The sequence below is a fragment of the Ambystoma mexicanum genome, chromosome 12, assembly GCF_040938575.1.
Source record: "Ambystoma mexicanum isolate Mex_15411 chromosome 12, UKY_AmexF1_1, whole genome shotgun sequence".
Taxonomy (NCBI): domain Eukaryota; kingdom Metazoa; phylum Chordata; class Amphibia; order Caudata; family Ambystomatidae; genus Ambystoma; species Ambystoma mexicanum.
The window spans coordinates 1,093,946,403-1,093,966,096 of NC_090936.1; the positions used below are offsets into that span (position 1 = coordinate 1,093,946,403).

General features: G+C 44.6%; 1 protein-coding gene across 3 annotated transcripts in view; it reads right to left on the bottom strand.

Moving 5' to 3' along the window:
• Positions 1-19,694, bottom strand: part of ASB13 (ankyrin repeat and SOCS box containing 13) — a 321,247-nt gene that overhangs the window by 27,277 nt on the left and 274,276 nt on the right. For all 3 annotated transcript variants that reach the window (XM_069629642.1, XM_069629640.1, XM_069629641.1), the window contains exon 5: positions 1,902-2,093. In XM_069629642.1, the coding sequence (XP_069485743.1) occupies positions 1,902-2,093 (192 nt within the window). The remainder of the gene's footprint in view (positions 1-1,901; positions 2,094-19,694) is intronic.

Genomic DNA, 19,694 nt, shown 5'->3' on the forward strand with positions numbered 1-19,694 from the left:
GAGGGGTAAAACAGGGGTGCCTGCTTGCTCCTGCTCTCTTCTTGGCCTATTTGGGGGATTACAAGAACTCTGCCATCTCGATAAGATCTTTCCCGTGTCTATTGGCCAAGAGAAGGTGCCTAGATTGCTATATGCAGACAACCTGATCTTGTTTGATCCAACTACTATTGGGCTACAAAGACAGCTAGACAACCTATCCAAGTACATACTCTCCAACGCCTTGGTAATTAACAAATCTAAAACCAAGATTATGTCCTTAGAAAAACATCACAGGAAAAGTGAAAAGCTGAAATGGTACTTGGAAGGTTGTGTCATTGAGAACGTAACCAAATTCAAATATCTTGGAGTCATGTTGGACAGCTCCAAAACGGAAAGATCCATGCAGTGTGCCCTTCAAACAAAAATACGAAATTTGACCTCCCAAGCACTAATGGTGGACAACAAATTTGGCAGATTTTCACTCCAACCTACCATCAACTTCTACAGGGCCAAAGTGGTACCAACTATAAATTATGGAGCAGAAGCCATGCCGTTTCTACCAAAAACCATCTGGCTCTCATTGGAAAGTTTTTTTTTGGAGAACAGTATTAAATCTACCAAAACGAACCCAATGACTTTGATCAGACGGGGGATGAACCTGTCTTCAGTGCAGGCAATAGTGGACCGGAACAGTAACATGAACTACAGGAAGATCTTTGAACCGAAGGAGCCACTGATATTTGCACTGATAAACGCAGAGCTCAGAAATGGCCACTGCAAAATGCGTATACAGTGGGACAAAGATTGCAAAGAAAAACTTCTTGCAATCCAAAGCTCCCTGGACGAACTGATACAAAATCCAACGAAAATTAAAAGGAAGCTGGACGAAACAGATTGGATCCTTACCTTGGACAAAGCAGCAAAATACAAACTAACAGCCCATCTCGTGACGCAGGCGAGAAAATTCAACGTAACCCAGGCCTTTCTGAAGAAATAACCAGATAGCAGGCTACGCAGCACCTTTTTGAGGGCACGGCTCAATCTTCTGCCAACCAACGAAATATTGACGATCAGAGGGCTCTCAAAATCTAACAAATGCAGATTTTGTGAAAACGCAGCAGAGATCGAATCACTACGACACCTGCTTTTAGGATGTCCCGGCACCAGTAACATCAGAGCTCCATATCTGTCTCATCACCTGGCCTCAGCATGGATTCACGAAGAAGAACTTTGGTGGTCTCGTTTGATTGGTGGCGAGAAAACTTCATGGGTGACAATAGCTGCTAAAATGTTGCAACAGATCTTTTCATCACTTCAAAGGCTAAACTAATGGAGACCAGGTGATACAACATGACTCAGGCGATCCAAATAACTGCAACCAGAGGAGTTGGTGAACCTAACCTACCTCTTTGCCCCACATTCCTGTCTTACATCAGTCATTTTGCCTTGTTACGTTTCTGTACCTTGTAAAAATTGCAAATGCGATTAAATCAAGTATAATAAAATATTTTAAAAAAAATGTGCAGTAGGTTTGAATACCCAACCAGACATCAAACAAAGGGAGCTTCTTGGACCCTTGCTGGCAACGGATGGTGATGCAGGTATGTGGAAAGAGAAATGGAATTGTTTCTTTTCACTAGACATCCCCAACAAAAAACCTTGAAAATGTCAAGTGGGCAATAGCTAATGGTGAGACAATATGGTATTTTACATTGTTAGCTTTGAATTCACGAGACGTCTTTTCTAATCAAGACTTTCACTTAACAATATTGTGTAGTTCTAGGTCAATCTAACTCTGTGTGACCAAGTTCCCTCATCACTTACATTTTGGAGGACTTCTGAATTGGCTTTGACCCAGTTACATGAAAAACCAAGCATTTATACAAAGAGCTTTTACACAAAGTCAGCAAATTAAATCTTACGTTCATAGTACTCGAAGCACTTTGCAAGTGGGCTGCTCGGCCAGGTATAATCGACTGGCTTCTTCCCACGGTTGTCTCTGGCATAAACATTTCCTCCAAATTCAACCAGCATTTCTATCAGGTCCTTACTCTTGACCTTGGCAGCATGGTGAAGGGCAGTCTCGTGCAGCTTTGCTGCATTCACATTCGCACCTAGAATATATGGAGGAAGTACAGTTACCAGAAGATAGCACTAGACCTTTATTAGTGAAAGCAGACACATATGAAATATAATACAGAGACAAATATGAAACAGATAATGGAAGTACACATAAAAAGGGTGCCTTGCATATAGAGCTTGAAAAGGGCAGGTGCTGCAGATCTAAAATGTTCAGAATTTATAAAGAGTATCCATGTACGTATTGTGATGAACCCGAGGGTGTTCTCACTTCTTTTTCACCAGGATCATCCTCTCAGGTGGTCAGGGAAAGGCTATTGGTTTTGGATCCCGACCATGAGGGTGGATATGCGATGGAGGATCACCTGGGTGGAGGGTACTTGGGGGAGAGGATGTCGTTAGGTGAGACACGATATCCCCCTTACCCTTTTCACAATGAACCCTCTAGCCCTAAAGCCTTTGTAGGCTATTGTCAACCCTTTACCTTTTCCTCCTTTCAAACCGTCCCCCAGAAACACCGCTTTAGTACAGGGACGAGGAAGAGACCAGCTAGGAGGTCACATTCTCAGTTGACTGATACATATATATATATCAGAGACAAAACAGATGTATACATGCTCCTTTTATTAAATCAGACATTTCCAAACACCACTCTGTTACTGAGACAAAGAAGCGGGCTATAGAGAAATACCAGTTGAACAACTAGACATGTCCACCTAATGGAATTCTCCATAGTCGGCCAATTGAACTCAATGACCCGAAACCTGGGGTCACTTAACGCACCTGATGGATATAAAAATGCCAAATGCATTGAGAGAAGGGGAACAAGCTATTGCAGGGAAACAAGCTGGAAAGGAACGGGCTGGAGAGAAGGGAGCCGGAGACCCAGGTGCCAGCAACAGTGTTGGGCAGGAGGAAGAGACGCTGGGACTGTGGTCGGCCGTGAGAGGGTCTGGAGGTCCTGCTATCCTCCTGAACGGGTCCACGCAGCAAGAGCTGTGGAACTCCCATTGACCCCAGGAGAGTGAGCGGATTCTGCAAGGGAGAGGCAGAGTTTGGGGAAGCTAGAGAGCAGAAGGAGCATTGAGAAGCCCTTCGCGAGGGACGCCAAGCAGAAGGAAGCCCGCTTCTGCAACCAGTGAGTGTAAAGCAGGGACATACTCACACTGGGGAACTCCTGTAACTTGTGGCAAAGTCCCTTTTATGGAAAGCATTTTTGAATACCACACAGAGTAAAAAGCGAGTTGAACACATATGAATGGAGTGAAAGCAAAGCATTACATGTGGAAGATACCACGGAATGTATTGTATGAAACAAATATTTGCAAAGTCAAGAGACTACCAAGAAGGGTATGGAAATTAGAAACCAAGTATTGGCCCAAAGCTAAAAGGGGCCAGGAAGTACGGGTTGAGAGGAAAACCTGTATTGCCAAGAGCCGGAGAGGAATACAGAAAAGTGTAACAAAGTGCATGGTGGCTAAGCAAGTCACAGTAAAGTGTCTGAAGAGTGCGACATTGGGAAATTAAATAAACATCACAGTCAGATGGAAACAGTGGCTAACTGTTGATAGAAGCAGTCAAGAAGGGATATCGGTTGCGTGACCTTTAATGGGTGGACCGTGTGGTCAGACATCTGCGCCTAGACAGACTGCCCTGCATGGAAAAGCCAATGAAAGTATGCATAAAGAAACTTGTGTTTTTCAACAGCCTAATATGTGAATTTTAAGTCAAGAAACAGAGCTGTCTAAGTGAGCTAGTGGAAAGTATTGATATCAAAACAGCCGGGGAAGTGTCCCAAGGAACTGTGTTGTTTTGAAAGGTGGAAGATTTGAACTCTTGGGGAAGGGAACCCCGACATTTTGTGAACTGTTTTGCACTTGGGGAAGCTGATCATAAGCAGAGAACTGGAAGAAGCTCTGAACTTTCTTTGAACACTATTCTTTTTGATGCCGACATGTATATATTAGTTGTGAGGGCAAGTATAGGTTTTGGACACAGACGGATATTTGATTTTTACTGCCTGATACAGATTATCCTTAGTTTTCTTCAGGTAGGGAAAGCTCACATTAGTATGGGGCAATTTAGGGCAAGTTAGCCTTACTCCATCCTGCATTTTAAGTTAAATAAAACTTTTGAGAACCATTTTGAATCTGTTGTCTGCGTCTACTCCATTTTGCCTTCACAGTGTACAACAACGCACCAACATCCTTCTTGGCGAGCAACCAATGGCACATGACACTCTTTGCCTCTCCCTCCCACCCAATACCCAACACCTCTACAACATCCCCAGCTCTCGATTGAAAAGCAACTCTGCAAATGAAAAGCGCAGTCTCTGCTGTGCAGCCCACATTTTCATATATTTCAAAATGTAAAAATCCAAATTTTGTAAAAACAAGTTTTGATATTGTCTACAGTACTAACTGAAAGTCACATATCCAGACGGTATAATGAATTAGCTTTTGCAGTCTTGAAGAACTCATAACGTGCGTGTGTGTGTGTGTGTTTGGGTACGACGTAGGACAGCAGACTGAGTGGTCACAACCTCATCTGCTCCGCCTCACTGGCACAGAATTAGCATCATTGAAGTTTCTGGTGTGGAATAAACTGCCCCAAATAAAGAAGCATGCGTAAGAAACAGGCAGCTCGGTTGCAGATAAGCAGATGGGCTCAGACGATAAAGCTGAGTTACAATTTCAGACTAAAGTGCCACCGGCTCTGCAAGTGGTAGGAGTGTTGGGTGCCTCCCCCTTACAGCCGACACTGCTATCCCGAGTTCAAACCGCAAACTCAAGTAGTGGGAGGACAAATAGTGGTGCTGTGCATGGGAACCTGACCTACAGAGGAAGGCAGGTGAGTAGGAGATTTAGTTTGGAGGTGGAGGTTTTGGACCCATAGGTCTGTGGGAGGAAAGTGCCCACAGACCAAGAACACCGGGGGAGGGGAGCAGATGGGGGGTGTTGCATCTTGCATCACCACGCTGCACTCCCCTTCCACGAGCTGCAATGGCATGAGAGATGCAGATGGACCCCTGGAGACCCTGACAAATACAGCTCATAGGAGTGCGACAAATCCACCAGCGATCGAAATGCCCAGGAAACGCTGCTGCTGAACCGACGTGTGGCCACAGAGGAGGCTACCAATGCTGATGTGAAGCAACGTTCACAGGGTAGTAAAAAAATGAGAATAGATGGGCAAGGGACACTCTACTTTACGGAGGTCAAGAAAATCCACTGTTTGCTAAAGGCTAATGATTTGTAGCACCAGAAGACCTGCTGGAACGCTCTACAATAATGCCAAAGGTCAGAAGAAAGCAAGAGACCCCTGTAGGAGCTTTATTTTGGGGTGGGGCAAGACCCAGAATAAGCACTCCAGAACGTTGTCATAACCTATGGATAAAACGCACATGTTCCCAAGATTGTAGAGGAGATTGAATCCATAAAAACGTCAAATGAGCAACTACAAATAAAATGCAAAAATAATAAAAAAAACAGGCCAAGATGGGAGAATCCGAGCATAAAATGCCTGAAGGAAAGGTCTTATGGGAAATATATGTAAATCTGCCTGATGGGCCTGTAAAAGCTGATCTTGAAGGCTCAACAGGCCATTCACTTCACTATGGATTGTGCCCATAGAGTAGTGGGATTACTCCAAGGTCAAGAGCAAACACCAAGGTATTTACTGGTGAAATTAGAAAATTATGTTACTAAAGAGTGAATCTTCATGGCAACTCTAAAGGTCTATAACATTATACCTGGATTGTAGATCCAGGTTTTAGAAGACCTTGTGCAGGCGGCGTTGGCTGCGAGGAGCGCATTAAAGGCATAGCTGGAGGAATTGAACATGCAGGAGTATTATTAAAGTCGATCTGTCCATTCGGACTCCAAATGAAACTGCAATATGCAACAACCATGGTCTTCCCTGTGAAAAAGCGTGCCAAGAGGCTCAATATGGACCTTATGCAGATGAATGTGTCCACGTCTGGGAACAGAAGCGACGAGAGGGAAGAGAAATAACCATCATGAAGACCAGGAACTAGAAGAGACCAAGGTTTTGCAGGCCGATGGCTCAGAAAGCCACCAGAACCGAATGAAGATGGAGGGGGAGGGGGGGCTGAGTTTAAATCACAGTTGTTGCGAGTAATATGTAATGGCATCTACGATCAGAGGTAAATCACCAGAATATGCTCAGATGAGGAAAGTAGTGGGGGATAGGGAATGTTAAGTAAGGGTCAGGTTTCATATGGCTCAGAGGCTTCTTATATACATTGTTAGGTGGGGAGAGAGGTTTGCTCACCTTTTATAATCTTGTGTTGGAGCACCCTGGCATTTTATGAGAGCATGGGGTGGAAGTGGGCAGACGGAGCCAGGTGGACTTTATAGCATTAGGAGGGGTGGTGGGTCGAGACAAGGGGGATTATAAGCAACATTTAGATTGAACACGTCCAGGTGACCAAAGGGGGTTGAGTAGCCTGAGTCAAGGGCAAGATGTACAGTTCATCAGGGGTTAGGGGGGGAATCAGGACGGGATGGGAAATATTTTAGGCATTTACTAAGCTCCCATTCATGTTTTACAGCTTTCATATGATATGATAGGTTATTTATAACGCGCTTAATACCCAGATGTTCGAAGCACGAACCCGGGGATCGAACCTGTGTTGCTCGGTGTCGTCTTGCTTCCAAGGCGAGCAAGTTGCCCCTTAGCTATCCTCCCTGAGCTTTGACGAATCCCAAGATGTTGTCACTTCTCGCCGAGGGGGAGCCCCATCACATGAAGTCAGGGTAGTGTGGCCGCTCCGACAGTCCCTCTGGGGGGTGGTACTCAGCAGGAGGATCTCATAGGAGGTGACCTACCATCTGGGAACAGGGGTGAACATCTCGGGAGAATGCGGTATATCCACCCTCCATCCATGCCCTACACACCCCTACAGTCCTTCGACCCCTTTTCCAACACAGACTCCCATAGAGAGAGTAGACACATGTACTTCTGTGATATCTGTGACTTAAACCAAACCAAAAGTACCGGGACGAAGAAAATCATTGAGAGCCCTGAGGGTTTGCCTGGCCCAAGTACTGGAACAAGGTGGCCCATAGGAGGAATAAGGACTGACGAAGAAAATCATTGAGAGCCCTGAGGGTTTGCCTGGCCCAAGTACTGGAACAAGGTGGCCCATAGGAAGAATAAGGACTGACATGACAGCTACTACTGCAGGTGTGGACGTTGTACCCGGGTAGAGCCTGCATAACAAAAGGAAAACCAAACAAGGACTTGGTTTCTTCAGCCTGCAATGAACCCGGGAGTTTCAAATTGCATCCAGAGAAGAACCAGGCAGAGCGGCGGACGCAGGCGAGCAGCCGTGGAAGTCCTGAGGAGGCCAAGCAGGAAGCAACCTGCCCGCCAGTCCTAAAGAACCGTGTGGTGGCAAGCAGACCACAGACCCGAGCAGCCGACGAGCCAAGGGAGAAGGAAACGCTGGTGCTGCCACAAGGACGCCCGATCCCAGGAAGAACCTGAGAGCTACCTGATCCCAATGGCAGGTACAGGGAAGTACGGGCAGGCGTGGCAGGAGGCAAAGTGGTCCTACATCAGAAGAACACTCCCTTGGCCCAGTGGCCTAACGAAAACCATGGACCACCAGAGAGTGAGAAACACAGGAGTCGGGGACCCACATCAAACCGCGATGGAAACTTCCTTGTATCAATATTTGTCAAGAGTGTGAGCCAAGAGAGCTGAACGAAAGAGCGAGAGACAGAAGGGTCTGGGATCCAAACCAGAAAGCAAAGTTATCTTCTTCAGGGTCACACTTGGCAGGAGAGTGAACCAAGTGGACCCAACCGAACAGAGAGAGAAGTCAGGGTCTTGGACCCAAAATTAGCAAGTAGCACGAGTCATCTTCCTTGTTGCAGTACTTGGTATAAAAAGATTCCAAGTAAGTCCAAGTCAAAGAAGAGAAGAAGCCAGGATCAGGAGACCCTTCTAACATTTGAGAACTGTGTATTTGGACCAGGGGAAGGGAGTCATTCTCCCTGGTAGTGCTGAACTGTGAAACTAAAGTGAGAGAGAGACCGGGGAAGGGAGGCATTCCCCCTGGTGATCTGGAACAAGGGAAAAGATACCAGGAGAAGTGAGACATTCTCCTGGTAACCAAGACCAGGGGAAGTCTGTCATTCCCCTTGGTTGTGTGAAACTCTCAAACATGAGAAAAGCAATCAAAAAGACAGACAGGGAAAAACTATTCATGAGTATGAAATGATTGTCTTCCCCAACATTATAAACATTATCGGCAGATAACACACATGGAACAAGGGAAAGAAAAATCAACATCCATCAATCCATTGTCGACTAAAAAAGGCTAATGCTGACCCTAGATGAAAGCACACCCTGTCCCTGCATGGTCAACGGTGCCGAGTCACATATCTGAAAGAAAAGGAGAGAAAACTGTCCCTTCACTAGACTATAAATGGTCTCTTCAGCTAAAAATACTGGATAGCCCGCAAAGGTGGCAAAAAAGGTCTCTTGTGACAAAATCAGAACATTCCAATGGGGAGTTTTTCATTGCATTCCTTTATTAATCCACATTGCAGTGTGTCCAGAGAAAGTGCAGGCCCAGTGTGTTTTCAAGGTAAACTATGCTCTTAAAAGATCGAGCCGTATACCTGACATGTCCCAATACAAAGGTCAAGCAGGGGCAGGAAATTACTGGCCATCACACACACCTGACTTCCATTACACTTCCCCACACAGATAAAAGGCGGAGCACAAGAGCCCACTCTGAGCAAGGCAAAACACACGAGGAAGCAGCAGTTTCAAGATGGCAGTTTAACACTAGGAGAAAGACGGCAACACAGAAGGGGATCGCAAGGAGGGAAGTGCCCTTGACCTTTTCGACAAGGAGCTGTTACTTTCATGAACCCTTGAGAATAGAAAACGTAAGGCCAGGAAACCAGGCTGTAGAATCCTGCATTGTGTGTCGGAAGTACCCGGGGCCCTCCCGTGTCGATAATCAAGGTGGGTAGAATCGTAATCCACTGTGGTGCTCCTACAACAAAGCAGTGCCAGTGAAATCAACACAGCCGGTGAACTAGAGAGACTGATACCAGACCGGTCTGTGTTGAAGCCAAGGTTGCAAGCAGCAACATTGTATGGTGAGGGCTGAATCGAACAGTGTATGAAACACATGTGATAACCAACGCGAGTAAAAATGAAAACAGATGAGTGACTGAACTTTGAAACCAAGATACGATACGCTTGACAGAGTGGTCCGCACCGCGTGCATGCTCATTTGAAGGTCTCTGTAAGGTATCCAACTGAGAGTTGACAAAGGTGAAAGAGTGGCAAAGAACTGTGCATCAAAGTGGTCCTGCAACGGGTCAAGCAAAACCCTGTGCACAATCGAAAGTCTTCGATGTTGATACTGCCAAGAAAGTCGATGACAAAGTAGAATTAAGTTGGTCTGAGCCCGCACGAGGGAGATCAATTGATAGCTTTGGGTTAACGCAAGTTTGTGTTACAGTGAATTAAACTGGTCCGAGCTCGGCGAAGGGAGACTGATTGAACATTGTGATAAAATGGGTCTGAGCCCGGCTGAGGGGGATCCGGGGTGAACCATGAATCACCTGAGAAATTGGATACATGAACATCCTACGAGCATTGTGTTAAAGGGATCTGAGCCCAGCTGAGGGGGATGCGAGGTGACTCACCTAAGAAATTGAATACGTGTGAAATCCTGAGAGTAAAATAACTTGTTTGTTCATCACATCAGGCCCTCTGCACAAAAGGCCCCGATGCTAATATTTGAACTGCACTCTCATGCTAGAAAAGCCAGACTGTGCTAAACTCGAGTGGACCGCCTTATCCCATGCTGAAAACGTGGGGAAGGGAGGCCAACGGCCTCAACATCCTGACATATCATTTCTTGAACACTTCTTTCTTTTACATAACATTGTTTCCCACACTATTTGTATTTAGAAGTAGGGATTGGCAATAGGGCTATTAGTATAGGCCCTTTTATTTTGACAAGACACCACTAGGACTGTGTTGTTATTATTTGATGGTCGTAGCTTGCTCCGATCTGTAGATTTAGGATTTGATAGGCATTTTTCAAACCCTTTTTGAAGTTCAATAAACACCCTTGAACTGTGGTCACTTGTGTCTGTGTCACTGTTGATACCATGCCTTCCATACAATAGCCATTTGAAAATGCATGTCCTCTCCTATAGATTAAGGGATGGCCGCCAGATCCTCATTTAACTAAGCAATATGTCCTGTCAAAAATGAAAATGTTATGAATTTCTTGGTCCTGAAGAAGATGACATAATAGTAGAATGGGCATAGAAACCGGCCGACCTTTGTTCCCCGATATCCTTTTACTGATTTAAGATACCATTGTTAAAGCCTGCACCACCCCTCCGGATCTGTACACTGGGCGGTATACGGAACATATACCACTTGATCTTTTTAGAGCATTGTTTACCCTGTAAACACAATGGGCCTGCACTTTATCTGGACACACTGCAATGTGGTTTAATAAGGGAATGTAATTAAAAACTCTCCGTTGGAATGTTCAGATTGTCACAAGACAATTTGGGCCTCCTTTGCGGGCTACCCAGTGTTTTGAGCTGAAGAGACCGTTTATAGTCTAGTGGAGGGACAGTTTTCTCTCCTTTTCTTTTAAATAGTCAGCACAGCACCATTGACCTAGGGATAGCACCCACATGCACGGACAGGGTGTGCTTCCATCTAGGGTCAGCATTAGCCTTTTTTAGTCAACAATGGATTGATTGATGTTGATTTTTCCAAGCCTGAGAAAAGGCCATGGGAAGGGAGACATTCCCACTGGTGTTGTGAACTGCGACAAAAGACCAGGGGAAGAGAGTCATTCCGCCTAGTTGTGTGGAACTGTCAAGATAATAAGGAAATAGAGGCATTCTCCTAGTAACCAAAGTTGTACAAACTATAAAGACAAGATACCAGGAAAAGGGAGTCATTCTTCTGGTAACCAAGACCAGGGGAAATAAGTCATTCCCTGTGGTTGTGTTGTGTTGTGCTGTTAGAAAATGGGCAGGATCTCTGCCAAGGAGAACTGTTTTGAACTGTTGTGTCTTGACTTGGGGAAGGGAGCCACTCCCCCAGGAAGAAACCAATACTTGGGAACGAAATTTTACTCTCAGTGCAGAAGAAGGGAGTCATTATTCTGGACCAAGACGACCAAATTTATCTTTAGTTTAGTATTAAGTGTAAGGGACAGAAGAAGGTTTTTTGACAGGACAGTGGACTATTGATTTACAAGGACATTCTAACAGAGACATTGGTCTTTTAGTTGAGGTAGGGAACCCACTCCTAGAGTTAGGGAAAGTTAGGTTTTCTCTTTATTTTCTTAAACAATAAAAATGTATAGCAACCACTATGTCACTTGTGTGTCAGTCTCCTCCTTCTGCCCCCTTACACAGCTTAAAAGATTCTCTTATATGTTATTTGATATTTGTATATCGCCTACTGCCATTGTTATGTCCTTCAAGCGCTGTGATGGATGATCGCTCTTCGGAAGACGGTAGTCGGTGCAGACATGTAAATGAAAGGAGCAGTAAAATGCATGCAGAGCTTTATTGCCAAATCAGTGATAGGCAGAGATGAGTAGGTTAAAGCAATTGATTATAGTCATACAGTTTGTATTGCAAAGGTGTAAGGAAGAGTGTTGTGTCATCTTTAAAGTGCACTTATTATTGGCTCAAAATGAATCCTAAGGAATATACACAACTGACAGCATATGGCAGTTAAAAAATAGGTGTTGAACATCAGGGATCTCAATACACAAACATTGGGGTCCAACTTTTCAGAGAGCTTAAGGCAGCAAGAGCAATTATAGTAGCCCTCAGGAGACGCATTTAAAAGCGCCTGACCAGAAGCGATTGAAAGAGCAGCACTACACGGGGCAAGTCCATTCATCAAACGAAGACGAAAGAGCCTGAGTGGCGATTCTCATACATGCTAAAAAAACGTTCAAATTCCTTAGACATCCATGGCATCTCTACCTGCATCAAATTGCCACATGGGCAGAGATTCTCTCCAATTCCTAACATGGAGCAGATCGGTGTGGTGGAATCATGACCAGCTGGGAGGAGTGGCAAGTGAAGCACTGTAAGCAGTAGCGGTAGTGGGTGGCAATAGCAAATGTGTTTAAAACAAATTAAGTACTGCACACAGAAACCAATATTAGCATCCTTTTATGCACTGAAGAAGGGCCTAGATGGGTTTAGGAGCGTATTTTTGGAGAAAGTGTGAGTTGTCACTGATAATAACTGGAGATAAGAACATGGTGAAGAGAGCTGATGTAACCAGAGCCAAACTTGCCGGGGCATCTGCAATTGGCATACTATCTTCAGCCTCATGATGCAAGTTGTAAGAGACCAATCAGATTAAATTCGAAGTCATGAGGTGCCATGTGCGCCATTAATCATACAGGCACAAAGACAAGTCGGTGCAAAAGTGCGACGACAAGGGCATTTACACTACTGGATCACTGCTTTGTGGAGGCTGCCGTTGAAAAGGGTGGGAGTAACCTTCCTCAGAGGGATGCCTTGAGAATGGAAGAGTATATTGCAAGAGGTTAGTAATAAGGAACATCTTAAAAATACTATCAGGGACTTTCTTTCACTTAACAGGCTAGGATACCACTCACAAGGAAATAAATGTGATCCCCTTGTCATTCGAAAGGATGCCATTGATCGCTTTATCTAGCTCCCTTAAGAGATTAAGGAAACTCTAGGAGGAAGAGCTGCTCCAGCAACTGAATACACTGATGAAACACCACAAGAAACAACCCAATAGGGCAAACAGCAGGATATTAGCGGTGGTGAATAGAATTACCCATCAATAAGGGTGAGAGGACCCCCTTTAGATTAAAATTAAAATTATTTTAACAGGGGAGAAAAAGGCTTAGAGGGTGCTAGTTCACAAATCAATAGCAATGTCAGTAAAATAGACCTGCGTAAATTGGCACAAGCTCAGCTGGACTTCCTAGATGATTCCCTTACACTACTGGAGGTAATTTAAAAACCTAAAATTGAACAAGAACATGGGCTTGCATGGACTGCTGGTAAAGGTTTTTACAAGGAATTAGATCCAATTTTTGTCCATTCTCTCACCAATTGGCCAATTTGTTAAATTAATTTTTGGGCGGAGCCGCTTTAGCACAGTCCACAACATAAGCCTATATAACTCACCCAGAAACCTGTGAAAAACCTGGCAGCATGTGCCTCCATAGAGACCCATCATACTTTTGAATTTAGACATTAAAATCTTCATGAAAATCTTCACCACAAAGTTTGACAGAATTTGGTGGATTCCGACCAATCAGACTTTGTGGTACACAAGACCATAATTGACAGCATCCGAAGATTTCTCCACATAACGAAGAAGGCAGATCCCGGTCCAGCCATGTTAGTGGCTATGGGCACAGAGAAAGCATTTGGCAGGATGGTCTGCGAGTTCCTGCAATTGAGACTTGGGAAAGCTGACCTCTAGCTCCATGAATAGGATGACACTTGCTAATTCTAGGATTCCCTGGACAAGGGAAGGAGTCATTCTTTTGCTCAGACAGATTTTCACTGCAGAAGGGAACTCACCAAGGTTGTCGCCTGTCCCCCTCATTATCTGCTTTGGCTATCCGCTTTGGCTATGGAGCCCACTGTGGAAAAAGCCATGAGGAAGAAAGCACGTAGAAGAGGTGACTACTGGGAAAACCAAACATAAAATGTGTTTACAAAGTGTTCTTGGCCCCTTCGGATCCTTAAATCGCCTTGACTGTGGCAATGACAGACTGTGAGGCTTATTTTAAAGTCTTAGGATTCAAGGTAAACCCCTTAAAATCAAAAATACTCAAGTTACCACAGAGAGGGATAGTGGTGACTCTAAAGGGGATTTAGTTCCAATTTCATAGGCACATATAAAATGCATAGGAACAAAAATAGCACCAAAACTATTCACACTGGTTGCTGTTATTTTCCCAAGGCTATATGATGCAATAGCAGCTGACCTTTCAAGATGGAGCAGCCTGTTTATCATATGGGTGGGGATGATTCCCATAATTAAAGTGAACAATTCAAACAATTTGCATGCCAATGCGCAGAAATGATTTTTTGAGCAATGAAAAATATTAGCTTTGCGTGGGTGAATGATACTAATCCATGTGCTCTACCCTTGTTTTTTGCTTTTGTCCTTTGTAGTTTTTTTATTCGCTTTCTGACTTAACCATGTTATTTGGTGGTCAGTGGCTGCATGGCTACATAGAGAACAACATCCACCTGTTAGTCGGTTAGTTAGGATATAAATAATGTTTTCCTATGTAGACCTTTGCACATTTATCTATACGTTAATCGTATAATTAGAATTTTTACAATCATTTGCACTGCACACTGTTTGGTGAATAACACGTAATTGATTTTAATTCAAGTATTAATAGTGTTTGCATATCTGTGAAAAAATGTTTTATGTAATTGAACTTGTGCCAACATAACTCTGCTAGGAGGCACGTGCTTGTGTTTCGCCTTTTCTTGGGCTTTGTCAAGGCACTTAGTACATTGGTTTAGTGAATTCAGTGAGATACAAGAATACATTCCATTCTTTAGTATAATACATGAAATATTTTCTTCTCAATAATCCATGAGTGTTTTCTTGCTTTGTCTTTTGTGTGGGTTCATAAATGAACACATTTCTGTGGTCATTACTCCGGTGAGTGTCTTCCTCTGTCCTGGGTTTTTGTTTATTTATGAAGATACTGCACCAATACGCAGTCCATCGTCTGTGGTGTCACACACTTGGTTAGGGTTCCTTGGTTTCGTTTTGATATAACATTCCCTATTGGGAAATTCACTGCTCGGCACTTCGTGCAGCTGTCCACTCCTTTCGGAAGATTCTAATCAGTGACAAATTATTGCAAAAATATGAATTAGACAATTAACGTATAGATAAATGTGCAACTGTCTACCTAGGAAAACATTACTTATATCCCGAAAATATTGTAGTGCAGCAATATGTCACATTACAGATCTTGATGTCAAAGTATCATAATGTTCATAATTAGTTTTTACATTCATATTTGTGATGAATTTTTCTAATTCCTTTTTTATTTTATTTATTTATTCGAGTTTGTATAGCGAGCATCAGCTCGAGAGCATCGTGGCGCTTGTTACAGTGATGGGTGACAACTTGGTTACAAGGATATCATAACAGGTAGGTCACAACTTAGTTACATAGACAGCAGAAAGCAGTAAACAAATTGTGCTCATATGGGTACAAATAGTTTGTGGCTCAGCTGGCAGTGTGAGGAGAGGATAGAGGGATGGAGTATGTGTCTAATTAAAGAGTGCTGTTTTCAAGTTTTTGCGAAATGCAAGAAGAGAATTTTCTGCTCTAAGTTCAGAGGGAAGCGCGTTCCAGAGTTTAGGCACAAGATATGGGAAGCCTATTCCTCCAGCCTTGGCTCTGTGGATGCGTGGGATGATGAGTTGGTTAGTGTAGCGGGTTCTAGTGGGCCTAGTTGATGTGGGTCTGGATAGATTATCTGATAGGTAGGAGGGTGCAGTGAGATTGATGCATTTGTGTGTAGTGGTAAGGATCTTAAAGGTGATGCGGCATTTGACTGGGAGCCAGTGGACTGCTTTTCTTACTTGGGAGATGTGATCTCTTTTAGGTATACTTAGAGCTGCTGTAAAGGCGTTGTTTTGAGTGGTTTGGAGCCTGTTAATGTTTTTTTGTGATGTACCGGCAAGCAGTGCATTACAATAGTCTAGCTTAGCCCCAATGGTAGCTCTATCGAGAGACAGCTGTCCTTGGTTAAGAAGGGTTTGATGGCGTTGATAAGTTTAGTGCTTAGGGCGGAGGCAGAGGCAATAGCGCTGACCTGCTTGTTCATGGAAAGTGTAGCATATATCTGGACACCTAGAGTCTTGACAGATGAAAGCACTGGGATGATGCAGTTGTCTATATTAAAGTTGGTTTAGAGAGAATCTAGATTGGCTAGAGTGGACTTTTGGCCTAAGATCAGAATCTCAGTTTTGTCCCTGTTGAGGCAAAGGCCATTTGTGTCCATACAAGCTTGTATAGTGGCGTAGATTTGCTGCAGGGTAGAGGCATCTTGAGTGTAGGAGCCGGTAAACGGGAGTAGCACTTGGGTGTCGTCGGCATAATTAGTGTATGCGATCCCAAGTGCATCCAGTTTATCAAACAGGGGCTTAGTGAAAAGATTGTAAAGCGTGGGGCCGTGCATGATCCCTGGGGGATGCCGCAGTGGATAATGGTAGGGCTAGCATTTACTGTGTTGGAAAAGACTTTCATTGCTCTTCCTTCAAGGAAGGAAGTTATCCAAGCCGCTGCATGCTCAGAGACATGTGCATCCTGTGTTAGGTGGGTGGTGAGGGTTTTGTGATCAACGAGATCGAAAGCAGCAGAGGTCAAGAAGGAGGAGGAGTGCAGGTTTGCCGTTGTCTAGGATTTGTGTTATTTGATTTGATTTTTTAGGTCTAACAGAGCGGTTTCCGTTCCGTGCCCTTTGCGGAATCCTGATTGCCTTTTTCCTAGGATATCGTTGGTTTCTAGATAGAGTTGGATATGGGTGTGAGCGGCTTTATCTAGTAATTTGAGCAGGAATGGGACGGTTGTTATAGGCCGGTAGTTGTTTGGCTGGGCAGGGTCTAGTGTAGGTTTTTTCAGGAGGGGGGGCACCCATGCCTCCTTGAGACTGTCGGGAACAATGCCTGATTTGAATGAAGAGTTAATGAAGGCAGTAAGGAGAGGGGCCAGTGGCTCTGCACAGTCCTTAATAATGTTGAGGGGGGGCACACATCACCCTTACATTGCGAAGGTTTGAGGTGTTTGAGGATGTCTATGACTTCTGCTTCAGATATGTCTTTGAAAGCGAATTTGGGGACGTTGATGGTTTTTCTTTTGGGCGGAGACAGTGCCGGCTGGCATTTATTTTGGTTTAGGAGGGTTTTGTGGTGGTTATGAATTTTATTTTGTACCATGTCTATTTTGTTTAGCATTGCAGTTTGTATGCTGTTACACCATGCCTCGTCTTTGGTAATTTCGTCCGTGCTAATATGGGGGTGCGTGAGTTCATTAACTATGGTGAAGAGTTCTTTGGATTGGGAATTGGCTTTGGATATTCAGTGATTATAGGCTTCAGATTTAGCTGTAATAATTGCATCTTTACATTGTTTGGCTATCATTTTGAAGAGGGGTTAGCCTGCCATTTTTTTAGAACCTGGCGTTTGTCGGTGCGTAGGTGTAGGAGCTCATTCGTGAACCAGGAGTTAGAGTGTAGAGACTTGTTTTCCTTTTTTTCTTCTAATGGGGCCATGGTGTTTACTGCATGTGAGATAGTGTTCTTGAAGAGGTCTGCTAGTTCATTTGGGTCTTGTGAAAATGGAGGCGCTAGGCAGGGTGTGTCAAAGAAGGGGCGGAGGTTGTCTGCAGTTAATTGTTTGGCACTTCTAGCTAAGATAGCAGGAGCGGGAGTGGTGATTTTGGTGGTAGAGGCTGTTGGGATGGTGAATTGTATGCAATTATGGTCCGTCCTGGGGTAGGCCGTGTTGGAGGTAATGATGGAGTTACAATTATGATCAACCACCCAGTCAAAGGCGTATCCTTTGGCATGGGTGGGAGTTGTGATTTTCTGGGTGAAGCCCAGGTTTGTCAGTTCTTTGGTGAGTGAGATGGCAGTTTTATCGAGAGGGTCATTGAAACCTAGATTGATGTCGCCTAGGAGTAGGGTTTTGGTGGACTTTTGTGTAATGTGTCCTTGAAAGTCAGCTGGGAGACCTGGAGGTCTATAGATGATGTGTATGTTTATGTTGTTATTAGGAGATATTGAGAGTTTGGGAGTTTCTAATTCTGAATCAAATTCCTTTGGTACAAGTTACTTCCAATGTGATTGTCACGCTCACCTGATTCCCACGGAGGCGCAGGTCTGGCCTCGAGTGCTGATGCTTCTTCAATGGTGAAGCGCAGGACTCTGAAGATGGACAGGTAGGGTCCCTCTACCCTGGCTTCTCTGGCTCGTAGGAATATTCCCCTGTGCGTGAAAAGGGAGTATTACCTACTGACGGAATAATGCTCAAGCCTCCCACTTCCTTCCAACCCTCCACGATACCCTTCCACGATTCCCCGTGAAGTCTCACCTTAGGGTCTGGAAGGATGAGTTCCCCATCCTGCTTCTGATGCAGGGGCGCGTTGAAACCCAGTTACTTCACTGGATTGAGGTTTGATGGAAGTTCAAATAAGCTTGACTATTCAGGTAAGGCGCTGTAAGAGTTCTGTTGCAAGTTCAAAAGTTCAAGCTTAATAATAATGTTCATTGTCTTATTGCAGCAAGCGCTAACACTTATGTCTTTTTCCCCCTTAGGGGCCGGGGTTCGGAATGCCGGAGATATGGCGCCGACCCGAAGTGAAACGTGCAGTTCCAATAAATGACAGGTAAGTTCTGGATGAGCGTTCGGGTAATGTCTTTGCATTCGCTCATTCAATGCCTTTGTCTTTTTTCCCCATAGGGGCCGGGGTCCGGAATGCCAGGAAGCGGCAGGACCCGAAATTAAATGGGAATGACCCAACTGGTAAGTCTTAGAAGGAAACCGAGCTTTTCCTATTCCATTCCTTCTCTCACCTTGTGTTCTTGTCTTTTTCTCTCTAGGCACTGGGAAGTGGCTGCGGATCCGGATGATCGCTGCTGAAGATGGAGGTGCCCAGGAAAGGTGAGTGAAATGCAGCGGTGCAGTGATCGAAACAAAATGCTTTTAAAAATGATGTCTTCCCTTTCAGGATCGTCGGTGTGATGTCTCCGTGATACAGCTTTAGCAGGTAAGGTCTTCTTTCTCTCCAATTCTCTCTTATCTCCCTTTGCAGGTGACCCAGGATGCTGACAGGCGTGGCTGAAGTCCAGATGCAGGAGCTGACACGGTGAGCGTCCAGCTGCGAGGAGCAGAACAACGCGAAGCAAGAGTTGCTGATCGGGCGTGGTTTAAATAGCTTTGGAAGAAGTTCCAGGTATGTATCCTTCCACCGATCAGGTATGTATCCTTCCCCGACCACACCCAGGTGGAAAGTAGTCCCACAGGTAAAGTAGTTCCATTCAGGCCTCAAGAGGGCCTGGATGTAGCTGCATGGTCTGCATCAGGTAAGTGCACATTGAAACACTTGAACACATGTCTAGCTTTATGAGCCTGGCGCCTAAGGCGCCAGGACAGGGGTCCAACCTGAGCCTGGCGCCTAAGGCGCCAGGACTGTGTCCAAAGGGCCCGCTGGCACTTCCCTGGGGGGAATGATGCCTGCCTCTGGGGTTGCTGGGTCGGACTCGGCTCTTTGGAGGTAGGCATCATGACAGTGATTGTCTATCTTCTCAGCATGCACCCAAGTCCTTTTGTTAAAAAGAGCCTAATAAACAGCTCTTCCAGCACCCAATATGAGTTTCACACTTCGTGGAAAAAGCCTTTTTGCACCTCATGTGTTTCTTCAGGATCTAGATCCTTTAGTGAGGAAATCAGAATAAAACTGGAAATGACGCCAGAAAAAGCTTTCATTTTGGATTTGATGATGTGGTGCTTAATTTCCAGAGTCAAGCCATGATTTCAGTACATTTGAAATGG